This window comes from Narcine bancroftii, chromosome 13, assembly GCF_036971445.1.
Source record: "Narcine bancroftii isolate sNarBan1 chromosome 13, sNarBan1.hap1, whole genome shotgun sequence".
In the NCBI taxonomy this organism is placed as follows: Eukaryota; Metazoa; Chordata; class Chondrichthyes; order Torpediniformes; family Narcinidae; genus Narcine; species Narcine bancroftii.
The window spans coordinates 70173833-70199045 of NC_091481.1; the positions used below are offsets into that span (position 1 = coordinate 70173833).

At 38.2% G+C, this 25213-nt stretch overlaps 1 protein-coding gene across 2 annotated transcripts in view; it reads left to right on the top strand.

The window, feature by feature from the left end:
- Positions 1–25213, top strand: part of LOC138748972 (myosin-9-like) — a 135152-nt gene that overhangs the window by 16761 nt on the left and 93178 nt on the right. For both annotated transcript variants that reach the window (XM_069909951.1, XM_069909952.1), the window contains exons 2-3: positions 10233–10586; positions 17428–17584. In XM_069909951.1, the coding sequence (XP_069766052.1) occupies positions 10254–10586; positions 17428–17584 (490 nt within the window). In that variant the 5' untranslated portion in view covers positions 10233–10253. The remainder of the gene's footprint in view (positions 1–10232; positions 10587–17427; positions 17585–25213) is intronic.

A 25213-nucleotide genomic window follows, 5' to 3' on the forward strand; every position in this document is an offset into this window, starting at 1 on the left:
CTTTTAATTATCTTTAAACAAAACAGAATAATACTTTAACTTATCACTATTGACTTAACTAACCTAATTTAACCCCCTTCTCATTCTAAGCGCACATGTATGTGATATGTGTGTAAGTTCGGAAAAGTTCTTTGGTTCACAGTTGCATCTCACTTCTCATTCCTCCAAGTTCACTGGTTGCACCAATTCTTATACTGTGCATAGAATTTAACATTTATACAGTTCACCAGGCTTTGATGTTTGAAAGGTAAATGGTTGCCGCTCAGGAAGGTTCTTGATGGTTTAGAGAGAGAGAATTGTTGTTCCAGGACATCCACAACTGATTCCTTTTTAATCAGCCACTCGAGTGTTTTGCTGACGAAACTTGCCACCTTCAGGGTTCTCCAGGTGATGACCTTCTTCTTTCAGGTCAGCACAGAGTTCCTTTTTGTTTCTCTTATTCCAAATGAAACATTGGATAGCAAGTCCTCTCCTCTTGCATGAACCACAAGGGCTTTGACCAGGCTGAATTAAGAACTCACAACCCATCTTCCAAATGGGACTTTCCACAAGCTTGCCAGCTTGTCCAGTTCCAGTCCCAGTTGCTTTTGCTGACTGTAACACTGTAGAAGTGATCTGTCTCTCTCTCTCTTTCTCTGAGAAAAAGCCTGTTTGACTCTCTCTGCTTGCAAAACCACATGACCCTCTTAGAACAGCAAGCTCTCTTCCAAGTTCTCTTCCCAACAGAAGGTGGCTCCAACAAGTTCTTTCATCTGTTGCCTTTTTGTAAACAACAATCCATGAGTGAAGTCTCATAGGTATTCTCCAAAGCTCTTGCAAAGGCTGTGGGGCCAATATGTCTAGCATTAGCAGAGCTCCAGTATTTCAAATAAGATCTGTTTTAAAGTGTTTGTATGTGACCTACTCTAACAAACCTTTCCCGATTTCACACACACATACACTCTGTCACAGTATAGACAGAGCTTTATTTGGAAATGGTGAGAATTTTAAAATGTTGGTAAGAACATCTCCACAATTTCCATTAGTACTGGAACACCATAGGGCTGCGTTTTTAGTCCCCTGATCTACTCACTTTACACCTACGAATGTGTGGCTAGGTACAACGATAACACCATCTACAAATTTGCTGACGATACCATGGAATCGGGTTGTATAAAGGTAATGAGTCAGCATCCAGGAGGGAGATTGAAAACTTGGCTGAAGGGTGTGCCATCAACAACCTTACCCTCATTGTCACCAAGGCAAAGGAGCTGATTGTTGACTTTAGGGAGGGAAAGCAAGAGTGGGATCAGAAGTGGAGAGGGTGAGCAAATTTAAGTTCTTGGGAGTCACTGTCTCAGAGGATCTTTCTGGGCCCAGCACTCTATTGGCATCGTGAAGAAAGTATGTCAGTGCCTCTACTTCCTCAGGAGTTTGTGGAGGTTTGGTATTACACCAGAAACCCTGGCAAATTTCTACAGATGTGTAGTGAAAAGTGTGTTGACTGGCTGCATCATGGTCTGGTACGAGGACACCAATACCCCTGTGTGTAAAGCCCTCCAAAAGGTAGTGGACACAGCCCAGGACATCACAGGCAAAACCCTCCCCACCATCGAGAACATCTACAGGGAACGCTGCCGTCGAAGAGCAGTGATCATCAAGGATCCACACCACCCAGCATATGCTCTGTTCTCACTGCTGCCATTAGGAAAGAGGTATAGGATCCAAAAACTCACACCACCAGGTTCAGGAACAGGAACAGCTGCTACTCCTCAACAACAAACTCAAATCAGGGACTCATTTAAGGATTCTTACTTGTACACTTAATTGATTTTTAAAATTTTCTGTATTGCACAGTTAGTTTGTTTACATTTGTTATCTGTTTAATGTTCTTTATTTATTTACATGTATATGCTATGTACTGTTTTTGCACTACCAATAAGTGGTAATTCTAACTCGCCTGCAGGAAAAGAAACTCAGGGTTGTGTATGATGTCATGTATGTACTCAGACAATAAATCTGAAATCTGATTTGGAGGGCCAAGGTATTCTTGTGCACTCATCCTTTTTTTTTTTTTTTTTTTTTTTTTTAATTTTTTATTTTTCACACCATAAATCACAATAGCCATGATATACACTTTTTCTTTTCCACACATTTACAGTGACTTTTTCTCCCTCCCCCCTCCCTCCTCCCAAGCCACCCCCCCATCCCTCCCCCCTCTCATCCATTTTAGTTATACAATCTAGGTTGCATTAATTCAGTTAGACAATGTTGTCATTCAACAAAAATACACCAGAAATTCTACTGAGTCCATTTTTTTCTTCTCTTCTCCTTCCATCAACTTAGGTAATGTTTGTTCCCGGTAGGTTTTCGCTATTGTATTTAATGTAAGGCTCCCATACTTGTTCGAATATTTCAATATTATTTCTTAAACTATATGTTATTTTTTCTAATGGAATACATTTATTCATTTCTATATACCATTGTTGTATTTTCAAATTATCTTCCAATTTCCAGGTTGACATAATACATTTTTTTGCTACAGCTAGGGCTATCTTAACAAATCTTTTTTGTGCATCCTCCAAGTCAATTCCAAATTCTTTATTTTTTATGTTACTTAGGAGAAAGATCTCTGGATTCTTTGGTATATTGTTTTCTGTTATTTTATTTAATATCTGATTGAGATCATCCCAAAATTTTTCTACTCTCTCACATGTCCAGATTGCATGAATTGTTGTTCCCCTTTCTTTTTTACATCGAAAACATCTATCAGATACTGTTGGGTCCCATTTATTTAACTTTTGCGGTGTAATGTATAGTCTGTGTAACCAATTATATTGTATCATACGCAGCCTCGTATTTATTGTATTTCTCATCGTTCCAGAGCATAACTTCTCCCATGTTTCCTTTTTTATCTTTATATTTAAATCTTGTTCCCATTTTTGTTTAGTTTTACCATTTGTTTCCTCATTTTCCTTTTCTTGCAGTTTAATATACATATTTTTTATAAATCTTTTGATTAACATTGTATCTGTAATCACATATTCAAGGTTACTTCCCTCTGGTAAACTCAAGTTGCTTCCTAATTTATCTTTCAAGTAGGATCTCAGTTGGTAATATGCCAGCGCTGTATCTCCCGTTATATTGTACTTATCTCTCATTTGTTCAAAGGATAAGAATCTACTTCCTGAAAAACAATTTTCTATTCTTTTAATCCCTTTTTTTTCCCATTTTCTAAAGGCAAGGTTGTCTATTGTAAAAGGGAGTAGCTTATTTTGCGTCAATATTAGTTTTGGTATTTGGTAATTTATTTTATTTCTTTCTACATGTATCTTCTTCCATATATTGAGGAGATGGTGTAATACTGGAGAAGTTCTATGTTGTACCAATTTTTCGTCCCATTTATATAATATGTGTTCAGGTATCTTTTCCCCTATTTTATCTAATTCTAGTCTCGTCCAGTCTGGTTTTTCCCTTGTTTGATAAAAATCTGATAGGTACCTTAATTGTGCGGCTCTATAATAATTTTTGAAGTTTGGCAGTTGTAAGCCTCCTTGTTTATACCATTCTGTTAATTTGTCTAGTGCTATCCTCGGTTTCCCCCCTCTCCATAAAAATCTCCTTATTATTTTCTTTAACTCTTTGAAGAATTTTTCTGTCAGTTGTATTGGCAATGCCTGAAATAAGTATAGTATCCTTGGAAAAATGTTCATTTTAATACAGTTTATCCTTCCTATCAGTGTTAGTGGTAGCTCTTTCCAATGCTCTAAATCGTCCTGTAGTTTTTTCATTAGTGGATTGTAATTGAGTTTATATAATTGGCCTAGATTTTTGTTTATTTGCACACCTAGGTATCTTATTGCCTGCGTTTGCCATCTGAATGGGGATTCCTCCTTAAATTTTGAGAAATCCGCGTTATTCATAGGCATTGCTTCACTTTTATTTACGTTTATCTTGTATCCCGACACTTCTCCATATTCCTTCAATTTCTTATATAGTTCTTTTATTGATAGTTCTGGTTCTGTTAAGTACACTATCACATCATCCGCAAACAGACTGATTTTATATTCCCTGTCTTTTATTTTTATTCCTTTTATATTATTATCTCTTCTTATCGATTCTGCTAGTGGTTCTATAGCTAGCGCAAACAATAATGGTGATAGTGGGCATCCCTGCCGCGTTGACCTGCTTAAGTTAAATTGCTTTGATACATGTCCATTTACTGTCACTTTCGCTAACGGTCCCTTATATAATGCTTTAATCCAATTAATATACTTCTCCGGTAAACTGAATTTTTGCAATACTTTGAACAAGTAATTCCATTCTACTCTGTCGAAGGCCTTCTCTGCGTCTAAAGCAACTGCTACTGCCGGTGCTTTATTTCCTTCTACTGCATGAATTAAGTTAATAAATTTACAAATATTGTCTGTTGTGCGTCTTTTTTTGATAAATCCAGTTTGGTCTAAATTTACCATTTTCGGTACCTGTTCTGCTAATCTGTTCGCTAATAGTTTAGCTATTATCTTATAATCTGTGTTTAGCAAAGATATTGGTCTATATGACGCTGGTGAGAGTGGATCTTTCCCTTGTTTTAGTATCACTGTAATTATTGCTGTTTTACATGAATCTGGTAAGTTTTGTGTCTCATCAATCTGGTTGATTACATCCAGGAGGGGCGGTATTATTAGGTCTTTAAATGTTTTGTAGAATTCTATTGGGAGTCCATCCTCTCCTGGTGTCTTATTATTTGGTAAATTTTTTATTATCTCTTGTATTTCTACTGTTCCAAATGGTTCTGTTAATTTATTTTGTTCCTCTATTTGTAGTTTTGGTAGTTCAATTTTAGTCAAAAATTCATCTATTTTCCCTTCTTTCCCTTCGTTTTCGGTTCGGTATAATTGTTCATAGAATTCTCTGAAGTTTTCCTTAATTTCTTTTGGATTATATGTAATTTGTTTGTCTTTTTTCCTTGTTGCCAATACCGTTTTCTTAGTTTGCTCTGTCTTAAGCTGCCATGCTAGGATTTTGTGTGTTTTTTCCCCTAGTTCATAATATTTCTGTTTTGTCTTCATTATATTCTTCTCCACCTTATATGTTTGTAATGTTTCATATTTTATTTTTTTATCCGCCAATTCTCTTCTTTTGGTTGTATCTTCCTTTATTGCTAATTTTTTTTTCTATGTTTATTATTTCCCTTTCCAACTGCTCTGTTTCCTGATTATAGTCCTTCTTCATCTTGGTTGCATAACTTATTATTTGCCCTCTAATGAATGCTTTCATTGCGTCCCATAGTATAAACTTATCTTCCACTGATTCCGTATTTACTTCAAAGTACATTTTTAATTGTTTTTCAATAAATTCTCTAAAATCCTGTCTTTTAAGTAGCATGGGGTTTAATCTCCATCTATACATTCTTGGAGGGATGTCTTCTAGCTCTATTGCCAATAACAGGGGTGAGTGGTCCGATAATAGTCTAGCTTTATATTCCGTTTTCCTAACTCTCCCTTGTATGTGGGCTGATAACAGGAATAGGTCTATCCTTGAGTATGTTTTATGTCTAGTCGAGTAGTATGAGTATTCCTTTTCTTTTGGGTTTTGTTTCCTCCATATGTCCACAAGTTTCATTTCTTGCATTGATTTAATTATAAATTTGGTTACTTTGTTCTTCCTGTTAATTTTTTTCCCCGTTTTATCCATATTTGGATCCAAATTCAGATTGAAATCCCCTCCTATTAGTATGTTCCCTTGCGTATTAGCTACCTTCAAAAAGATATCTTGCATAAACTTTTGATCTTCTTCGTTAGGTGAATATATATTAAGTAGATTCCAAAGCTCTGAATATATCTGACATTTTATCATAACATATCTCCCTGCTGGATCTATTATTTCCTCTTCTATTTTAAATGGCACATTTTTGCTAATTAATATAGCCACTCCTCTTGCTTTTGAATTATACGATGCTGCTGTTACATGTCCTACCCAATCTCTCTTTAATTTCTTGTGCTCCAATTCAGTTAAATGTGTTTCTTGGACAAATGCTATATCTATTTTTTCCTTTTTCAGTAAATTTAGTAGTTTCTTCCTTTTAATTTGGTTATGTATTCCATTAATATTTAGAGTCATATAGTTCAGCGTAGCCATTTTATATTTTGTTTATCTTCTCTTTCCGTTTTTCCATCATTACCTTTCCTCCTTTTCCATTTCTGTTTTCTTATTTTCAACTCTTTACCAGACAACATTCCTACAACATCCAACATTTTCCTTATTCTCCTATTTCTATCTTCTTTATCCCCAATCTCCCCTTCCCCTCCTGAGTTGCCCTTTATCCCTTGTCGGACAACCACATCTCCCCTCTCCATTTGGATTTGCGAATCCACTCGCAAGCGTCAACTGATTTTGCAGTGACCGCTCTTTTCCCCCCACCCAGCCCCCCCCAGAAAAGATTTCGTTTTTTATATGTCACAAAGGTCACTCTTTTAGTTCCCTCCTTATTCTCTCTATTCCATTACCTTCCCTTATTAATTCTTGTCTATACTTTCTATGTTTTCCTCTAATTACAGATACTTTCACATATGCCCGTTGTCTCTATTCACTCTTATACCTCTTTACCCGCATACATATCAATCGTGGTCATTTTTACCCTCCTTACCCGTCTTCATCCCTCAGTCTATTTTTGTCTTTACCCACATACATATCAATCGTGATAATTTTTGCTCTCATTACCCGTCTTCATCCCTCAGTCTATTTTTGTAATTGTTCTGCAAATTTTCGTGCTTCTTCTGGATCCGAGAATAGTCTGTTTTGTTGTCCTGGAATAAATATTTTCAATACCGCAGGATGCTTCAGTGTAAATTTATATCCTTTCTTCCATAAAATCGCTTTTGCTGCATTGAACTCTTTTCTCTTCTTTAGGAGTTCAAAGCTTATATCTGGATAAATGAAGATTTTTTGCCCTTTATACTCCAGTGGTTTGTTGCCCTCTCTTACTTTTTCCATTGTCTTCTCCAGCACCTTTTCTCTTGTAGTATATCTTAGGAATTTTACTACAATAGATCTTGGTTTTTGTTGTGGTTGTGGTTTAGGGGCCAATGCTCTATGTGCCCTTTCTATTTCCATTTCTTGCTGTAGTTCTGGACATCCTAGGGCCTTAGGGATCCATTCTTTTATAAACTCCCTCATATTCTTGCCTTCTACATCTTCCTTAAGGCCCACTATCTTTATGTTATTTCTTCTGTTATAATTTTCCATTATATCTATTTTTTGGGCTAGTAATTCTTGTGTCTCTTTAGTTTTTTTATTAGATTCCTCCAATTTCTTTTTTAAGTCTTCTACCTCCATTTCTGCTGCTATTGCCCGTTCTTCCATCTTGTCCATTTTTTTCCCCATTTCTGTTAAGGTCATCTCCATTTTATTTATTTTCTTTTCTGTGTTGTTTATTCTTCTTCTTAAATCATTGAATTCCTGTGTTTGCCATTCTTTAAATGACTCCATGTATCCTCTAACAAGAGCAAGTACCTCCTTTACCTTGCCTATCTTTTCTTCTTCTATTTCCCTGTACTCTTCCTCTTCCTCTTCTTCTTCCTCTAGGTTGACCATCTGTTGTTTCTTTGCTGCCCTTTCCTCCTCTTCTTTCTTGTTTCCATTGTCTTCTGTGGTGTCTTCTTGCTGCAGGTGTTCTGCAGCTGTCGTTGCCGGCTGTGGAGATCGACTCCCCAGCTGGTCCCCCCTCCCGTCGGTGTGTTTTTTTGTATGCGCGGTTGCGCACTTTTACTCGGCTCTGTGAGCCATTGTTGTAGTTCTCTTTCTACCGACCTGAGGTAGTGGGGTCTTCTCTCCACAGCGGGCCTCTTCGGACAGGTAAGGCCTTCACCTTTTTCCTCCGTTGTCTTCTCTTCCTCTCTTCTTTCCGGTGATTTTGATTTTTCTCCTTTTGTCTCCATCTTCTTTCCACCTTTATATTCACTTTTCTTTAACTTGTATTTCTGTGCCTTTGTATTTTCTCTCGTTTTTCCCGACTTTTCTGGAGAGGGCTGGAGTTCACCGTCCGGCCACTACTCCATCACGTGACTCCTCCTTGTGCACTCATCCTTGAGTTAATGTGCAAATATAGCAAGATGTGCACCTTCCTGTAGCTTGACTTTTTCTCCAGGGCAGTGTGTCTGATAGCATTTAGAACAAAAAGTCCATGCATGTGAACCAACTTGTTTTGAGGGGGGGTGGGGGAATAATTGAAGAATTATACTAAAACTACACCAGCAAGCAATTACTGGAGCAACTGAACCACTTTTAATGGCTACATTTTCCACCTGGTGTCTTTGACGTGTTTTTTTTAATGCCCTAGTTCCTTGGCACAAACGTAGTTCTGTGTGGTTGCTCTGGTATCTCTAGTTCTTTGCTTGTCCAGATGTTATTGTTTATGTGAAATCTTAAATAGAGAGTTGGAGCTGAAATTTACATTTTCCATCAGTAGACTTTGGCATTTCTCCCACAAATCACTATCCAGTCCTCATTTCTTTTGTTTTACCAAAGACACTTAGAAGTGTCCTGCATCAGAATCCCCTCCCAGAATGAACAACTGTTGAAGAAAGTGTTTGGTTCAAAACCTAGACAGTGCTAAGTTTCTTCTGAACCAAAGGAAGGCAATTCCTAGGTTTGGTGCATTACCATTTATACAGAATTGCAATGATGTATAATTTGGATGTGGCCAATTAATCATTTTGATTTCCATGTCAAATTCTAAACCATTCAGTTTTCTTTCCCCAAGTAAGAGAGGGTTTTGAGGAATTTTGCATGGACTGGAGCATTATGGATGCAAGGAGAAATTAGATAGGCTGAGGGGTGACCTTGTTGAAGTATACAAAAATATTAAGAGTAGGTTTTTTTTTAAATAAAAAGCTTTTTTTCTATTATAGAGCTATGTAAGAGTGGCTTGGTTTATTTAAGCTAAGAAGTTTAGAGGGGATATGAGATAATTATTTTACCCAGTGGTTGGAGTCAGGAGTGTGTTGGCTGATAAGGTGATAGGTGCAGCAGATTCTTGGGAGATATTTACAAAGCGTGTAGAAAAATATTTGAATTGCCAAGGAATGAAAGGCCACTGACCTTGGTAAATGGGGTTAATGTGGAGAGATACATCAAGTAGCATAGACATGTTGGGATGAAGGGTTTTTTTTGTCTTGTTGAGTCTCAGTCCAAGTTTGTGTACCTAATCATGGTCTGTCCATTGAAGTTGGAGTTCTATATGGATTCTCATTTTTTAAAAAACCTACTGGGTATTGTTTTATTTATAACAAAACCTACTTGTGTAGCTGTATTGAACATTTGATGGGATATAAAATTGTGTCAGGCTTAAAATATTTTAAAATTTATAAGCTATTAATTCTCAGTGATTTATAGCAACAATGGTTGTATAAGTTCCTTGGTCTTTGAGGCTTCGTTTTCTGGGATTTTGGTATTGGCCCACAGAATGTTACCACCAGCATTCACTCTGCTGATGTTTGATAACTTCAGAAGAGCTGACAATTATTTAGAATCAGTGACTTCCATTAATCTTGCATGACCCTAATATTCATGATAAAATTTATAAGATGGTAGAGACCAAAGAGTTTCTTTTTTTTTGTGTAACTTTGCAATCAGATAACTGCTGCAATGATGTGGAGTGCAAGAATTCATCTGATCATCAGGTCTTTGTTTTCAGTTGCACAGTTGCTGTTAGAAGAAGGTGAATTAGGTAAAAGGTTGGGCAAACAATGAGCAGCTGGTTGAATGTTATATTAAAGCCTAACACAATCCAATCAGCCCAGTGTTCTCTCCACCCTGAATGCTCTCTCCACCCTGAATGCTGTCCTGACATTCCTCTTCACCACTGCTTGTTTTCTCCAGACAAGCAACAAGATGGGGAAACACTAACAAACTGAGGATGTGTGCTTCAGGTCTTGGCTCTTTAGCTGGACATATTTGCAGAGCAAAGCTTATGGGTTGGGTGGGATAAGAGAAAGGGTTGGGGATGGTGAGTTGTTTGGGTTCATCAGCCCAACGTCCCAAATACTGCCATCATAAATAAGAGTATGATAATGGCCCATGACCTTGCAAAGAACAATGCATATCTATGCTTCAAATAATTTGATGGTTGTATAATTTATTTAATGCAATAGATGAGCAGTTAAAAATAAAGTTCTGTCAATGTTTTTTTCCTTTCCATGTATTGTTGTCATTTCTCAAAGAGTAGTTTCATGTTTTTTTTTTAATTGCAGGTCTCTAAATAGAAGGAAAAAATGGCTCATCGGGATGCTGAACGGTATCTCTATGTGGACAAGAATATTGTCAATAATCCATTGACACAGGCTGACTGGGCAGCAAAAAAACTAGTATGGGTGCCCTCAGAACGTAATGGATTTGAGGCAGCCAGTGTCAAGGAGGAGATTGGTGAAGAGGCAGTAGTTGAGTTGGTGGAGAATGGCAAGAAAGTTAAAATCAACAAGGATGACATTCAGAAGATGAACCCACCCAAGTTCTCCAAAGTCGAAGATATGGCAGAGCTGACTTGCCTGAATGAAGCTTCTGTACTCTATAATTTGAAAGAACGTTACTACTCAGGACTAATTTACGTAAGATATTATTGTTTTTATAAATATTATTTTTGCTACTTGTGATTTACTATCTATATTTTCAAGCCAAATTTCTTGTTTCGGTTTTTAATGAAAAAGGGAAAACTATCTACTGATCCAACAAACATATCTCAATTGCATAAGTGGGATATGTGCATAAAATTAAACCCATTCTAATTACTCAGTATATCCAAAGGCAAAAATAAAAAGCAAGTTTCACCCACAAATTCAGTTTGTTTATTATCTGACTGTACATTTACAACCTGACAAAAGTGTTTCACAGGACCACAGTGCACAAACATGCACACACATTACAGTACATAATATTTGCATATATACATCAAGACATAATTTAAAATAAATTTGTATAAATATCTTAGGATGACTACTTGGTTACAGAATAGTATTCATCAATCTGGAAGCTGCTATTTCCTAGTTCTGGCAGTTTTTTTTGGCAGTTCTGATCATCTTCCTATACCACCACCTTGATGGTAGTGGATGAGAGATGCTTGTGCTGGATTGACCAACTTCTAATCACTCAAGTCAATCAAAGTCACTCCAAGCTGATTAGCATTTGTAGATCCAGAAAACCAGCTTCCTTTCAAATTGCAAGAAGTTTGTAACTTCTCAAGTTGCCTTTTGTAAGGCCATAACAAATCCACATATTACACGTGCTGACAGTTGATCCAAATGAGATTGGCTCTGTTAAAAGCAAGCATTTTCGGGCAGCTAACTTAATCTGCTCTTAAGACTCAAATTCTTGATTTAGTCCTCCTCTGTCTTTCCATTGAAAATAAACTGAACATCTGGGTACAATCTAATCTTCCTGTATAGGTTCTGCTCTGGTTTAACCTACTAAAGTGCAACACCTCTCGCTTGTCAGAGTTAAGTTCTATCTGCCATTCCTTACTCCAAATTCTCAGTTCACTTAGATGCTGTTATCATATTAGATAACCATTACTTGTCCAGAAAACCACCAATTTTGGTGTAATCCACAAATTTGCTAAACTTGTTAACAAAATTGCCATCTGGATTATTAATGTAGATGACAAACAACAGTGGACCAAGCACTGAGACCTACAGCACACCACTGGTCACAGGCCTCCGATTAAAAAACAATGTTCCACTTCTCTAATACTTAGCATCAAGCAAATGTTGTATCCAGTTGTTTAGTTTTTGAAGGATCCCATGTGATTTAATTTACCAAGCTAGCTTGGCTTGCTAGACCTTGTCAAAGGAAATGCTAAATTCTATGTAAACAATGTCCACTATCCTGACCTTTTCAATCTCTGTGACCTTTTTATATAAAAAAATGTGAAGCATGATTTTTCCACCTACAAAGCTACGCTGACTTATCCTAATCAGCCTTTGCCTTTCCAAAATGCTGATAGATTCTGTCTCTCAAAATTTTCTCCAGTAACTTTCCAACTACTGTACTGATGTCAGGCCTATCATTCTCTGGTTTATCCATGCAGCCCTTCATAAATAAAAGTACAACATTAGCCACCTTCAGTCTTCTCATACCTCACATATGGCTAGAGATAATACAAATACCTCTGCTAGAATTCTGGCAAGTTCTTTCAAATATCCTGGATACACATTAAGACCCTGTGGTTTATTCATCTGAATGTGCTTTAAGACTGCTAGCATCTCCTTGTGTAATGTGGATGGAAGTCAGAAATAGGAAGGGAGGCATCACTATGCTGGGAGTAGTCTATAGACCACCAAATAGCCCTCGGGACACTGAGGAGCATTTAAGCATGCGGATTTTGGAATAGTGCAGGAAATACAGGGTTGTAGTTATGGGTGATTTCCTAATAATGACTGGCACCTCCTGACTACAAGAGGGGTAGATGGGGCTGAATTTGTCAGGTGTGTTCAAGAAGGATTCCTGACACAGTATGTGGACCGGCTGACAAGAAGAGAAACCATCCTGGATTTGGTTCTGGGTTATGAACCTGGTCAGGTTCTCAGTGGGGAGCATTTTGGTGAGAGTGATTACAACTTCCTGAGCTTCAACATAGCTATGGAAAAGGATTAAAGACCGACAAAATGGGAAAGTGCTTAACTGGATAAGGGATGAGGCAAGAACTAGTGAGAATAAATTGGAAACGGATGTTTAAGGGTGAAAGCACAGAAATAATGTGGAGGAAGTTTAGGGACTACTTGTGGAGGGTTCAGGATAGGTTTGTCCCACTGGCACAAGGAAAAGAGAACCGTGACAGATGAAACAGGTCAGGCAACTAGTTGAGAGGAAGAAGGAAGCATATGTTAGATATAGGAAGCAGGAAATAGGAAGGGCTCGTGAGAAATATATGATAGCCAGGAAGGAGCTTGAAAAAGGACTTAGAACTTGAAGGGGGCATGAGAAGGCCTTGGCATGTAGGATTAAGGAGAACCCAAAGGCATTCTATGCATATATGAAGGACAGAAGGATGACAAGAATGAAGATGGGGGTGCTAAAGAATAAAGGAGATAACATGTGCCTGGATACAGAGCAGGTTGGGAGGTCCTAAATGAATATTTTGTGGCAGTATTCCCAAGAGAAAAGGACCTTGATCAAATTGAACAGCCATGTGTGCTGGACAATATGGAGATTAAGGAGGTGTTGGATCTTCTTGAAAACATCAAGATTGATAAATCCTTGGGACTTGATGCAATATGCCCCAGTTGCTGTGGGAAGTAAGAGAAGAGATAGCTGGGGTAGTAGCTATGATCTTTGAATCCTCTTTGGCTGCAGGGGAAGTGCTGGAGAATTGGAGAATGACAAATATAGTCCCCTTGTTTCAAAAAGGTAAAATGGAGAATCCTGGGAATTATAGACTGGTGAGTCTTGCATTAGTGGTGTGCAAACTATTGGAGAGGATTCTTAAGGATAGGATCTTTGAGCATTTGGAGGTCTACTCAAGGATGGTCAGCATGGCTTTGTGAAGGGAGGCTAATTGAGTTTTCTGAGGAATAAAAAATTAATTGATGAGGGTAGGATAGTAGATGCTGTCTATATGGAATTTAGTAGGGCATTTGACAAGCTCCCCCACAAGAGACTCATCCAGAAAGTCATGAGGCATGGGATCAGTGGATCCTTGGCTGAGAGGATAATAAAAATTGGCTTGTGGGAAGAAAGAGAGCAATAGTGGAAGGAAAATATTCTGCCTGGAGGTGGGTGACTCGAGGAGTGCTGCACGGATCTATTCTGGGACCTCTGCTCTTTGTGATTTTTAAAAATATATAAATGACCTGGATGAAGAGGCAGAAGGATGGATCAGCAAGTTTGTAGGTGACATGAGGGAGGAGATGTGGAAGGAGCTGAAGGTTGTTGAAGGTTACAAGACGATCTAGACGGGAGGCAGGGTTGGGAAGAAAATGGCAGATGGAATTCATTTGGATAAATGTTAGATGATGCCTTTGGGAAGGACAAACCAGAAGGCTGAGTACAGGGTTAATGATCGGTTACTTTGGAGTGTGGATGAACAGAGGGACTTTTGGGTTCAAATCCATTCATCCCTCAAGGTTGCTGCACAGGTTGATAGGATAGTTAAGAAACCCTATGGGATGCTGAACTTCATTAATAGGGGGATTGAGTTCAAGAGTTAAGAGGTCATGTTGCAACTCTACAAATCTCTGGTAAGACCACACAGAGTATTATGTTCAGTTATGGTCACCACATTTCAGAAAAGAAGATATGGAGATTTCTCAGTATGTTACCTGGATTGGAAAATGTCTTATGAGGCAAGGTTAGCAGAGCTGGGACTTTATCTTAAGAGCATAGAAGGATGAGAGGAGATGATAGAGGTCCACAAGATTATGAGAGGCATAGATAGGGTGGACAGCTGGCACCTGTTTCCCAGGGCAGGAACAGCAAATTCTAGAAGACATTTGTACAAAGTTAAGGGAGGGAAGTTTAGGGGAGACATTAGGGGTAAGTTTTTTTTAAGAGTTGTGGGTGCCTGGAATGCCTTGCCAGGGGTGGTGTGGAGGCTGACACATTAGGGGCATTTAAGAAACTCTTAGGCACATGGATGAAAGAAAAATAGAGGGGTAGGGAGGGTTTAGTAATTTTTTTAAAGGAATATATGGGTCGGCACAACATGTGCTGTAGTTTTCTAGGTTCTATGGGTATGATATGGATAATAATGCTTAGTGGAATAATAACTTTTCATGCAAGCCTATGGAGATCTATTTCCTAATGAGGTTTGCTGATTCCTTATTTCCTTATTGAGGGGCGAAAACTCCCTCCCCTTTTACGAATGGATATGTGCTGCCTTTCCTTTCACCTCCTAATAGATGATTGAGCAGGTGATGCAACTGATTTTAAAGGTTAAAAAGTCCATTACTGTCACATAATACTACTTTTAGAATGTAACCTACATGAAATTCTTTGTCTACCATAAGGAAGACCGAGTTGCCACTTTGTCAAGAGAAATGAGGCCGAGCAAGGGACAAACTTGAAACCCCTTGTTTACAAGAGCAGTGCTCTAACCACGATGCTATTGAAGCCTCTATTAATGTCTATTAGTAAAAAGGTGTGAAGAAAACCACCATTTCTACAATTATCAGGAATGTGGAGAATTATCAGGAATGTGGAGAATTATCAGGAATGTGGAGAATTATCAGGAATGTGGAGAATAAATATTTAGTTTTTAACTAAAATTTTTTTAGAATCCTTGTTAATTTTCTCCCAAGTTTCTAAATGAACAGCATATCAAACACCCTGCTTTTGATTATATGATTTTGGGCAGGAGCTCTATAAACTGTAAATGGCTTGTAAATGTGATGTTTTATTGGTCGGTGTTCTGTGTTCCTCAATGCTGCACTGTTGCAGTTGATTTTAGTGATGACCGACCAATCTTTTGGTAATATTGGTAACTGTGTTGGGCAGGACATGGCACTTACATGCCTGAAACTGCTTCCAAAATGGATACCGTATTCTGAAATCAATCATGGGAAGAGATTACCAGGGAGTCTGAAAGGCAAAGATTCAAGACTTGCACAAAACCATCTCAAACAAATGTAACACATTCATTAATCCTGGGAATTTCTGGCCCATGACTGCTCAAAACAGAATGAGCATTTGAGGTGGGGTTGAAAATCTTGAATCCATGTTTAAATGATGAAAGGAGAGCACCATCTCTCGAACTATTCATTTATCTGCCCCATGTACCAATCTGTGGAAGAATCTGCAGTTTCCACTTTAGTTACCATTTATGGGAATAATTTGGAGGTATCATAGCACAATTATCCTGCAATCTTTTGTACTCTAATATTCCAAAGTGAGTTCTATCACAAAGCTCGTGTCTTAAATTCCAAAGCAGCTGCTTTCAATTCCATGATTTTCTGCCATTCATACATTTGTCTTTTTAATTAACACTTTACCTCCATATTACTGATCCTTAATGTCCAAAAAAACTATTGATTTCCCCTTTGAATAGACTCAGAGGACAGAGGCCTCCAGCAGTCCAACAAATCCCCAAGACTGCCATATTAACGGTACTACTTTACTAAACATCTCTCATTTTTGATTTCCCCTTTGATTTCCAAATAGATTTGGAAGGAAAAATACAGCTGTTTAAGATTTTTACCAAAAACTTGGGGCATTGGATCTGTTCCTCAGCCATCCAAATATATTTTCAGTGTATTTAATTATTTTGACGTGACCTGTGGCTTTATAAGTATTAAATAAATGCAAATATTTATTCTGCTTATAAGTGCAACTTCCTGCAGAGAGTTCACTTATGACAGTTCTACCTCCCTTCATTATCAAGCTTACAATTCAATTACATCACATATTAAGTCTCATAACCAACTTAAATGTTTGGGAATTTGTTGTCCTGGTGGATTTTAATGACAGGTATATGTTATTAATGCCAACACACACAATTTCCTTTTTGTTTTGCATGATACATAAGTTTAATCTATTTTCCAGTCTGGTAAAGGGAACAAAAAATGCACAAGCATTTTGGAACCAACTCTGGTTACAGGTGGTGTTCTGGACCTTAACTTCCATTCCAGTGGTACACCTGGCCTATTTTCTGGACTCCAGCGCCTCAATGCTCCAAATACTAGCTCTGGCTGCACGTCGAGTTTTGCACTCAACCCCTGGCACACCTTCTAGATTAATGATTGAACCAGGGATCCTGATTGTAAGTGGTACATATCCAATCCATTAGGATTTCTGAAAAATCCGATGTCGGATTTGCAATTTAAAAATAGAAAATGCTTGGAATACTCATCTTTTCAGGTAATGTATATGAAAAATACATATGCTCATATATATTCCACTTTAAAGCAGACTTCAAAGTGGGCCAAGATCTGTTTGTGGGAAGATGATGGGAGTGGTTGGTCATCACTAAAATCAGACCAATTCTGTATCCAGTACTAGATGTAGGATGACTGTTCTTATTTATTACTTTGATTGTTCAATTAAACTGAATTGAGCAGTGAAGAAAACATTTTAAATTCTCGAAATTAACATTTGAGGGAAATGTTTCAGATCAAAAATTCATTTTTGTGTTTTTAAATTTTCATTCTTTACATTGTTCATGTTTTTTTCCCCTTACCACCCTGAAGCTGAATCTTTGTCAGGTGAATCATGGAAATCTTTAATTGTCTTCACCCTGCCTTTAAAATCATTCGTGAAATCACATTTAGTAATGAGCATATAATTTTTGTAATTTGGTTAAACCTGAGTTTGCTCAGGGCACTTTTGCAACTAATTTTGTTGCCATCACTTGATTCATTTTTGACACTGAATTAAAATCCAGTCATATTGGTGTCATTAGATAAAATTGGTTTATTTCTTATTTTGCAAACTTGAATAATTTTGATGTTTTTTTTAAACTAGACTTACTCAGGTCTTTTCTGCGTGGTCATTAATCCTTATAAGAACCTACCTATCTACACTGAGGAGATTGTTGAGATGTACAAGGGAAAAAAGCGGCATGAATTGCCACCCCACATCTATGCCATTACAGATACAGCATACAGAAGCATGTTGCAAGGTGAGGGATTTGCCTTGATGTATTTAAGTTGCCAATATTTGACTTGTTATGTCTGGAATTAATACTGTTTTAAAATGCCACAAATTCTTTTTTGGCCATGCAAGATAATTTCTGATTCTATAATCTAAATTGCTTGCTTATTGAGTTAATGTTATCTGGTTTTAAAAAAAAAAAATCCTCTTGGCTTAAATTTGCTAAATGCTTACTTGTATTTACTCTTGTACTCATCAAGTACATCTTCTAGAGTCTCTTAATCCTTGTACGGGGAAGAAAATGGTATTTACAAGGCTACTTCGTCCAAGGAAATAAACAATTCAGTCCTTTATCAACTTGCAGAAATTGCTGTTATAGTAAAACCCTGCTATAATGCGATTATTAGGGTCTATAAAATCTCATCGCAAGTAAAGCGGGGTCGCACTAAATTGGGGTTTCACTGTATTTCCCTGTTTAATTTGCATACATGTATAATTTCCATTTCTCCTTAGAACATCCCAGTTACTCTGTATGCATTTTAAATCAATCTGGTAGCCCGGCGCCCCTGCTCCTGCCAGCAGCCCCCACCACCTGAGTCCAGTGACTCATCACTTTAAATCGGGGTGCATAAAATCGGGGCGCATAAAATTGGGGTAAACAAGGTATAAACTGTACCTTGTCTTGTCCAACAATCCCTGAGCATGAAAAGTTCCAGGAGTATTTTATGGATAGTAGCCATGAATGCACCATTCGTGTTGGTTGGCAAAGCTATCTATTTTTTCCAAAATGTTAATCCATGGCAATATCAAGTTGTGTTTCTCAAAGCATATTGAAAGTTCATGGAAAGTGATTTGAACCAATGCACTGTTTTTGTGCCAGCATTATTTCATGGTTCCTTGCTGAGGTTCTTATTTAAGAACCAAAAATCAAGTGGAAATGTGTGAAATCAAAGGCCATTTAAAAAAAAATTTGAATAGTTATCTTTGGCGGGAGAGTCGCTATAGAATATTTTAATATAATTTAAAACTGCTTTGTTTTAACAGGATTAGTTATTAGATTGCAATGGCAACACATAAGAGCTTGGATGGAGATTACTAAAGAAAATTTGATAAATATTTGAATGCAGAAGAATGAGAATAAAGCAGGGACATGAGATTAATTTGAATCATTTTCTCAAAGCAAAAAAGTTTCAGTTGACTTCAGAGCTGTATGCTTAAGTAAAGCAGCCATTCAATTTGAGAATGAATCACAGTTTGAGGTTTACAATGCATGGTAGTTGACACTTTCATGAATCAAAATTCATTGCAGAATTACTTATTCTTTTGAGAATTTTTCTTTGGTTATTTGTCATTTTAAATTTATTTTTAGCTTTAAAGGTAGATAGCTATTAAAGTCTCAGATGTAGGACTCTCAGTGGAAATATTTGATTGCAGGTTCCGTTTGTGAAAATTAAATGTTTTTTTTCACATGTACTTCCTGGCCTATTGTCTTTTTGTAGCACATTCTGTTGGTTATTTCTATCATCTCCAATATCTGGCCACTAGGAACACTTGGGATGATCTCATCTGTATTCGTATTCCTGGGTGCAGTGGAGCCATTTGCTTTTTTTTAATGTAGCAATAGATAATGCAAAGCAGCAGTAAATATTTAAGGACATAATCCTATGGTGAATGGGTGTGGCTGAAGTATGGTGCAGTTACCAATAAAACTGCAAAAAGTTTGCGATTTACACTTGCAATGAGGAATAGATTTTTCAGCCTTAACCTCAACCTTTTGGTTGTAATTTCTGATTTATTGTCAGAGTACATACATGACATCACATGCAAGCGTGAGATTTCTTTTTCCTGTGGTGCAGCAGAATTACCACTAATTGATAGTGCAAAAAATAAACTGTACACAGCGAGAACATGTAAAGAAACTGGAATACAGAGAGCTCAAAAAGAAAATTAATAAAGTGCACAAGTAAGAGTCCTTAAATGAGTCTCTGATTGAGGAGTCTGATGGTGGAGGGGTAGCAGCTGTTCCTGAATCTGGTGGTGTGAGTCTTGTGGCACCTATACCTCATTCCTGATGGCAGCAGCAAGAACTGAGCGCACGTTGGGTGGTGAGGGTCTGGCGGTTGCTGCTGCTCTCTGACAGCAGTGCTCCCTATAGATGTGCTAATTCACTTTGGATTTTTGAATAAGGTGCTCTCTATTGAAGTTTTTTTTTCGCTGAGTCCATAACAATTGCAATTTTAAGGGATGAGCTCTTGTAGCAGGCCAAAATGTAGTTTTACAGCACAGAAACAGGATATTTGGCCTCCATTACATCAAACACCTATTCATATTAATTCCATTTACCAATATTTGATCATTGTCAATAATGGCATACAGTTTCAAGATACAACCTAAATTATATGATAATACTTCCACTGGCTATTTGAGATTTCAACCACATTGGAAAACTCTCCTCCTCACTTAAATCTATAACCAAAGCCTATGCCTCAGGTTTTGGATATCCCTGCTATGGGGAATAGATTCATACTATCGATCCCTTTTGGGCTCCTCATAATATTTTACACCTTCATCAGGTTCCCCCCGCTTATAAAAAAAAATAACCTGTCCTATCCTGTCTATCTTTGTAACTGAAATGCCCCATCCTCAGGCAACACCTTTGTGAATCTCCTCTGCACTAATGCAAAAACCTCAATGAGTCTGGTGTTTGGAATGTGCAGTCCTTCAGCTGCAGCTGAATGCTTTTCTTTTAAAGAATGTTTTATTCCCTGAACAATATCATCGCTAGCTTATTCACCTGTTGCCATCTTTAGGAATCTATGGACTTGTATGCCAAGGTTCCTCTCATTCTTATTTCAAGTACTCCCTTGAAGCCTCAATAGTGTTGAGCATGAACAGCATTGATTCTGGACTTTTTAAATTTAATTTTAAAAAATAATTGGAGATACAGCCTTTCTCGCCCACAAGCCAGCTTTGTCCAAATAAACCAATTAATCTATAAACCTTGTATGAATTTGGAGGGTGGGAGGAAACCAGAGCACCTGAGGAAAACTCATGCAGACACGAGGAGAATGTACAGAATTTTAAACCCGAGTTGCTGAAGCTATATTAGCTTTGTGCTAAGCATGCTCCCCACCTCTAAGTGTTTTGGCATCAAGGCATGGATGCCTGAAACTGCATTCTGTTCTCAGTTGAACTTGTACACATTGAACATGATTTATTCAGCACTGAGAGGAATTAAGGGTTATCCTTGATTGCAACTTGAATGTAAATCCTCAAGAGTGGCTTGCAGCATTTTTGATTGAGTTAAAGGACAGGAATAGGAAATAAGAGAATCAAGACTAGGGGAAATCTTTTGAATTCATCCTTATCTGTCTTAAGTTTTGTAGATGCATCTGGATGTGACCTTGTAGCCTGATAGGAAACCCTGTACAGCTGTCCACACGACACCATCCATGGTATTTTGTGGCATTGCCATGCTTCCAAGTAGATAGGTTGAAAAGGCATTTAATTAAAGACACTATCCATGAGATTTTATGTTCCATTAGTAGTGACAGCAGCAGAATTGTTATCAGTCATGAATATATAACTCATAACTGCTATAACCCTCATTCTATCATTGGTGTGAAGCAAGCAGTCACTGTTTAAAAAGGTGTGGCAAACCAATTAAAAATCAGGTTCTAAACTTTCAGTACAAGACTACCCTTGAGCAGTCCCATGGAACTGAGGGAAGCTTGCATGTGTTCTAAATTTACTGCAGATTAGGAAACTGCATTCTCTGACACATATAGGGCAGAAGGGTGCTTGACACAGGTTGGGAGCTGGTGTGTATCTGCTTTTTATGTTGAGGTTTCATCTGCTCCTGATGCATGTACTTGACGTTGCCAACGTAAATGATTCTCCTGCTTCTTGAATGGCATTGCTCGTGGGATTTCCAGGAATCAGTAGGTATGGCACTTCTGTGAGGAGGCTTTGAGGAAATTCTTGAATCTTTTATCAGTATATCATCAATCTAATACTGAAGTGCATGCACACTTAACAGCAGAAGCAATATATGTAGAGCCAAGAAACCCTATGAGCAGTACCTTGGAATAGAGTTCTTCATGGCTGATGACAACTGCTGGCAGGAAGATGTGGCTTCAAGAATACTGTATTTCCAACCTGTGGTGGAGGAGGCTGTAATGAAAACCTAAAAGTAAGGCTGAAGAGTTCAAAGTACAGATCTTAACCCTAATGATCTACCTAGTTCTAAGTGCCTATCATCCCATCACAATCTTCAGTCAGATTGATTGCTGAAAGCATTAGATGCAACCAAGACTACGGATTCCAACAACATCCCATTTCTAATGCCAAAGATGCATAAGAAGGGTTATTTAACAATTTCTCCCCAACCCCAATTTCCAGCCTCAGAGCCCAATGGACACCGCGGCTTCTCTTTCCCTTTAGTTCATTGCACTTAAACTTAGGCATGTAGTTTTAATTTGACTGTCATTGGGTTGCCGTCCTGAAGATCCTTGTGTGTTGTTTTGAATGAATCTCCATTTTGAGTCAAGCACAGTTTGCTGTAGGAACTTAGTAGCTTGAGTAACATCAATGGGGGAAAAAGAATGATTGACCTTCTGAGCTGAAACATTTCATTAGTCCTGATGAGTTTTGGCTTGAAACGTTGACTTTTTTCCCCTACTGATGCTGGTTGACCTGCTGAGTTACTCAAGCAGATTGTGTGTGGTCTGAGTCCACGTGTGGTCTCCTGTGTTTCTCCTAATTGAGTTTATCACTTTTCCCTCACCTTGCCAGTTTAGAAAGTGATAGAATGGTTAATCTTTGCCATTCTCCAGTGGAACTTAGTTGGGAGGATAAAATTTGTCTTTTCTTTCTTTGGCTTGGCTTCACGGACGAAGATTGATGGAGGGGTATGCCCACGTCTGCTGCAGGCTCCTTGGTGACTGACAAGTCCGATGCGGGACAGGCAGGCACGGTTGCAGTGGTTGCAAGGGAAAATTGGTTGGTTGGGGTTTGGTGTTGGTTTTTTCCTCCTTTGTCTTTTGTCAGTGAGGTGGGCTCTGCGGTCTTCTTCAAATGAGGTTGCTGCCCGCCGAACTGCGAGGCGCCAAGAATCACGGTTGGAGGCGATATCAGCCCACTGGCGGAGGTCAATGTGGCAGGCACCAAGAGATTTCTTTAAGTTGTCCTTGTACCTCTTCTTTGGTGCACCTCTGACTCGGTGGCCAGTGGAGAGCTCGCCATAGAACACGATCTTGGGAAGGCGATGGTCCTCCATTCTGGTGACTTGACCCACCCAGCGCAGTTGGGTCTTCAGCAGCATGGTTTCGATGCTTGCGGACTCTGCCAGCTCGAATAGTTCGAGCTGCCTGAGTCCGCCTGAGGTAAAATTTGTCTTAATATATGAAAGTTAGGAAGTGTAACAAAGGGCACAGCATAGTATTGAGATGGAAGTCACAATGTGTCGTCCAGGTGGGAAATATTGCAAGGCAGTTGCAAAGATGTCATAAGAAAGCTAGAACATAAGAAATAAGAGCAGGAGTAGGATATCCAGCCCATCGAGCCTGCTCCTCCATTCAAATAGATCATGGCTGATCTGATGATAGGCTTATCTCCAGCTATCTGCATTTTCCCCATATCCCTCAATTCCCTTACAATGTAAAAAAAAAATTATCCAACCTTGTCTTAAATACATTTACTGAGGTAGTCTCCACTGGTTCAATGGGCAGCGATTTCCACAGATTCACCACTCTCTGAGAAAAGCAATTCCTCCTTATCTCTGACCTGAATCTTGTGGCTATGTCTCCTAGTTGTGGTCTCTTTATCAATGGAAACAATTTGCCCATCTCTATTTTGTTTATACCTTTCATAATTTTGAATGATTCTATAAGATCCCCACTCATTCTTCTAAATTCTAGCAAGTACAATCCCAGGCTACTCAATCTCTCCTCAAAGGCTAACCCCTTCATCCCTAGAATCAACTTAGTGAACCTCCTCTGCCCTGCCTGGTACATCATGTAGAAAGGTTGAATAGGCAGTTAGAAATGGTGCAGAGTTGTGTGAAATTACTTTATTGGAAGCAGAATAGAGATTTATTCTCTTCTGTCACACATTAAAATTGGATTTTAATGATGTCACAGTTTCTTAGCCAGATGGCCCTCGAAGCATCAGAGGTGACACCAATATTGTAAACCATCTGGGGAAGCCCCATGAAATTTCTTGGGAGTGGGATTAAAAATGGTTGGTGATTAAAGGAATAGATTTTGAGAGTCAAAAGTTGTTAGCATTGATTGATCTGCCCAATATTGGAGAGCATTTTTGCTCTATTTTTGCATTTTTTGCATTTTTGTCAGCACAAATAATAGATGTTTGAGGGAAGTTGCCAAGGGACAGTGTGGAAATACAAAATGTAATCTTTGGTTATTTCCAAGGCGCTGACAGTGTCAAAATAGAAAACTTTGCACATGACTAAATTGTGATAAAAGTGGAGTGATGCCAACACAGACAAGATAAGATGGAGTCGTTTATTTGGTTACGGTTGTACAAGTTGCATGAAATTGTGGTAAGGATGAAGTTTGGATCATTTTGTGGTGCAAATTTTGAGCAATCTTATCAGAGATGAAGGAAGAAGTGAATGTTTGTAGATCGCACTGCATTTTATTTAATTTATTAATAATGAAGACCTCAACAGAATGATGCAGGATCTGAACAATATCGAGGCTTGGGCTAGTAAATGGCACATTTCTTTCATACTTGTGCCAGGCAATGGTCATTTCTATAAACATGCATCTCACTTTCTCCCTTTGGCATCTACTTATTAATTAATTGTCAACAATTTGTTAGGGATACCACTGACCATTAGCAGGATCAATCACATACATGCATTGACTTCTAGTGCAGTTTAGAACCTGCGCGAGTGACCCGAGTCTTCCTATCACTTGAAAGTTACATCAGGAATATTAAAAAAAGAATGGGTGTGTGAAAACTATCTTGAAACTTGTTAACTTGCTCCCCCTTACCCTCTCTCCTTCACCCCTCCCACCCCCCCCAGCCATCTTACTAAGGACAGCAAGTAAGAGGAAGTCTATCCATCTTCAAGTTCCCCTTCCAAATCATTGTGGTGCCTTGAAACTAAATGATGTTTCTTTGTTGCCGGGGTTAAACACTGAAATTTCCTAACAGCATTGTGGAGCACATTCATCGCATCGTCTTCAAGGTTCAAGAAGTGACATGCAATCTTGGGTGATTAGAGGTGGACGATAATGCAGTCATTCCTGGTAACACTATCGTAGTTGGAGGAAAAAGGCATTATTTAGAATTACTGGATAAGAAAATTTAATGTAAAACATATATGTACAAATTGTGTAAGAGAAAATTCTGAAATGTATTTGTAGATCCTTGGCAATATTAAGGGATACTTTCATTTTCTATATCCTCCTTCAATAGAAGGTGACATTGATTTGCTTTCAAATAATTTGTACAGCTATTTTATTCATCAATTTGCTGAGATCTTTGCATCAATGTTGTGTTCTATTTCTGTCAGGCATTGTAGTCTCATCAAAAATGGAGAAGGTGAAGTGGCAAAGGAGGCATTGCCAAAGAACTCTCTTATCTTTTCTCCCTTTGGTTTCATCCCCCCTCTGCCTATCTCCCCATT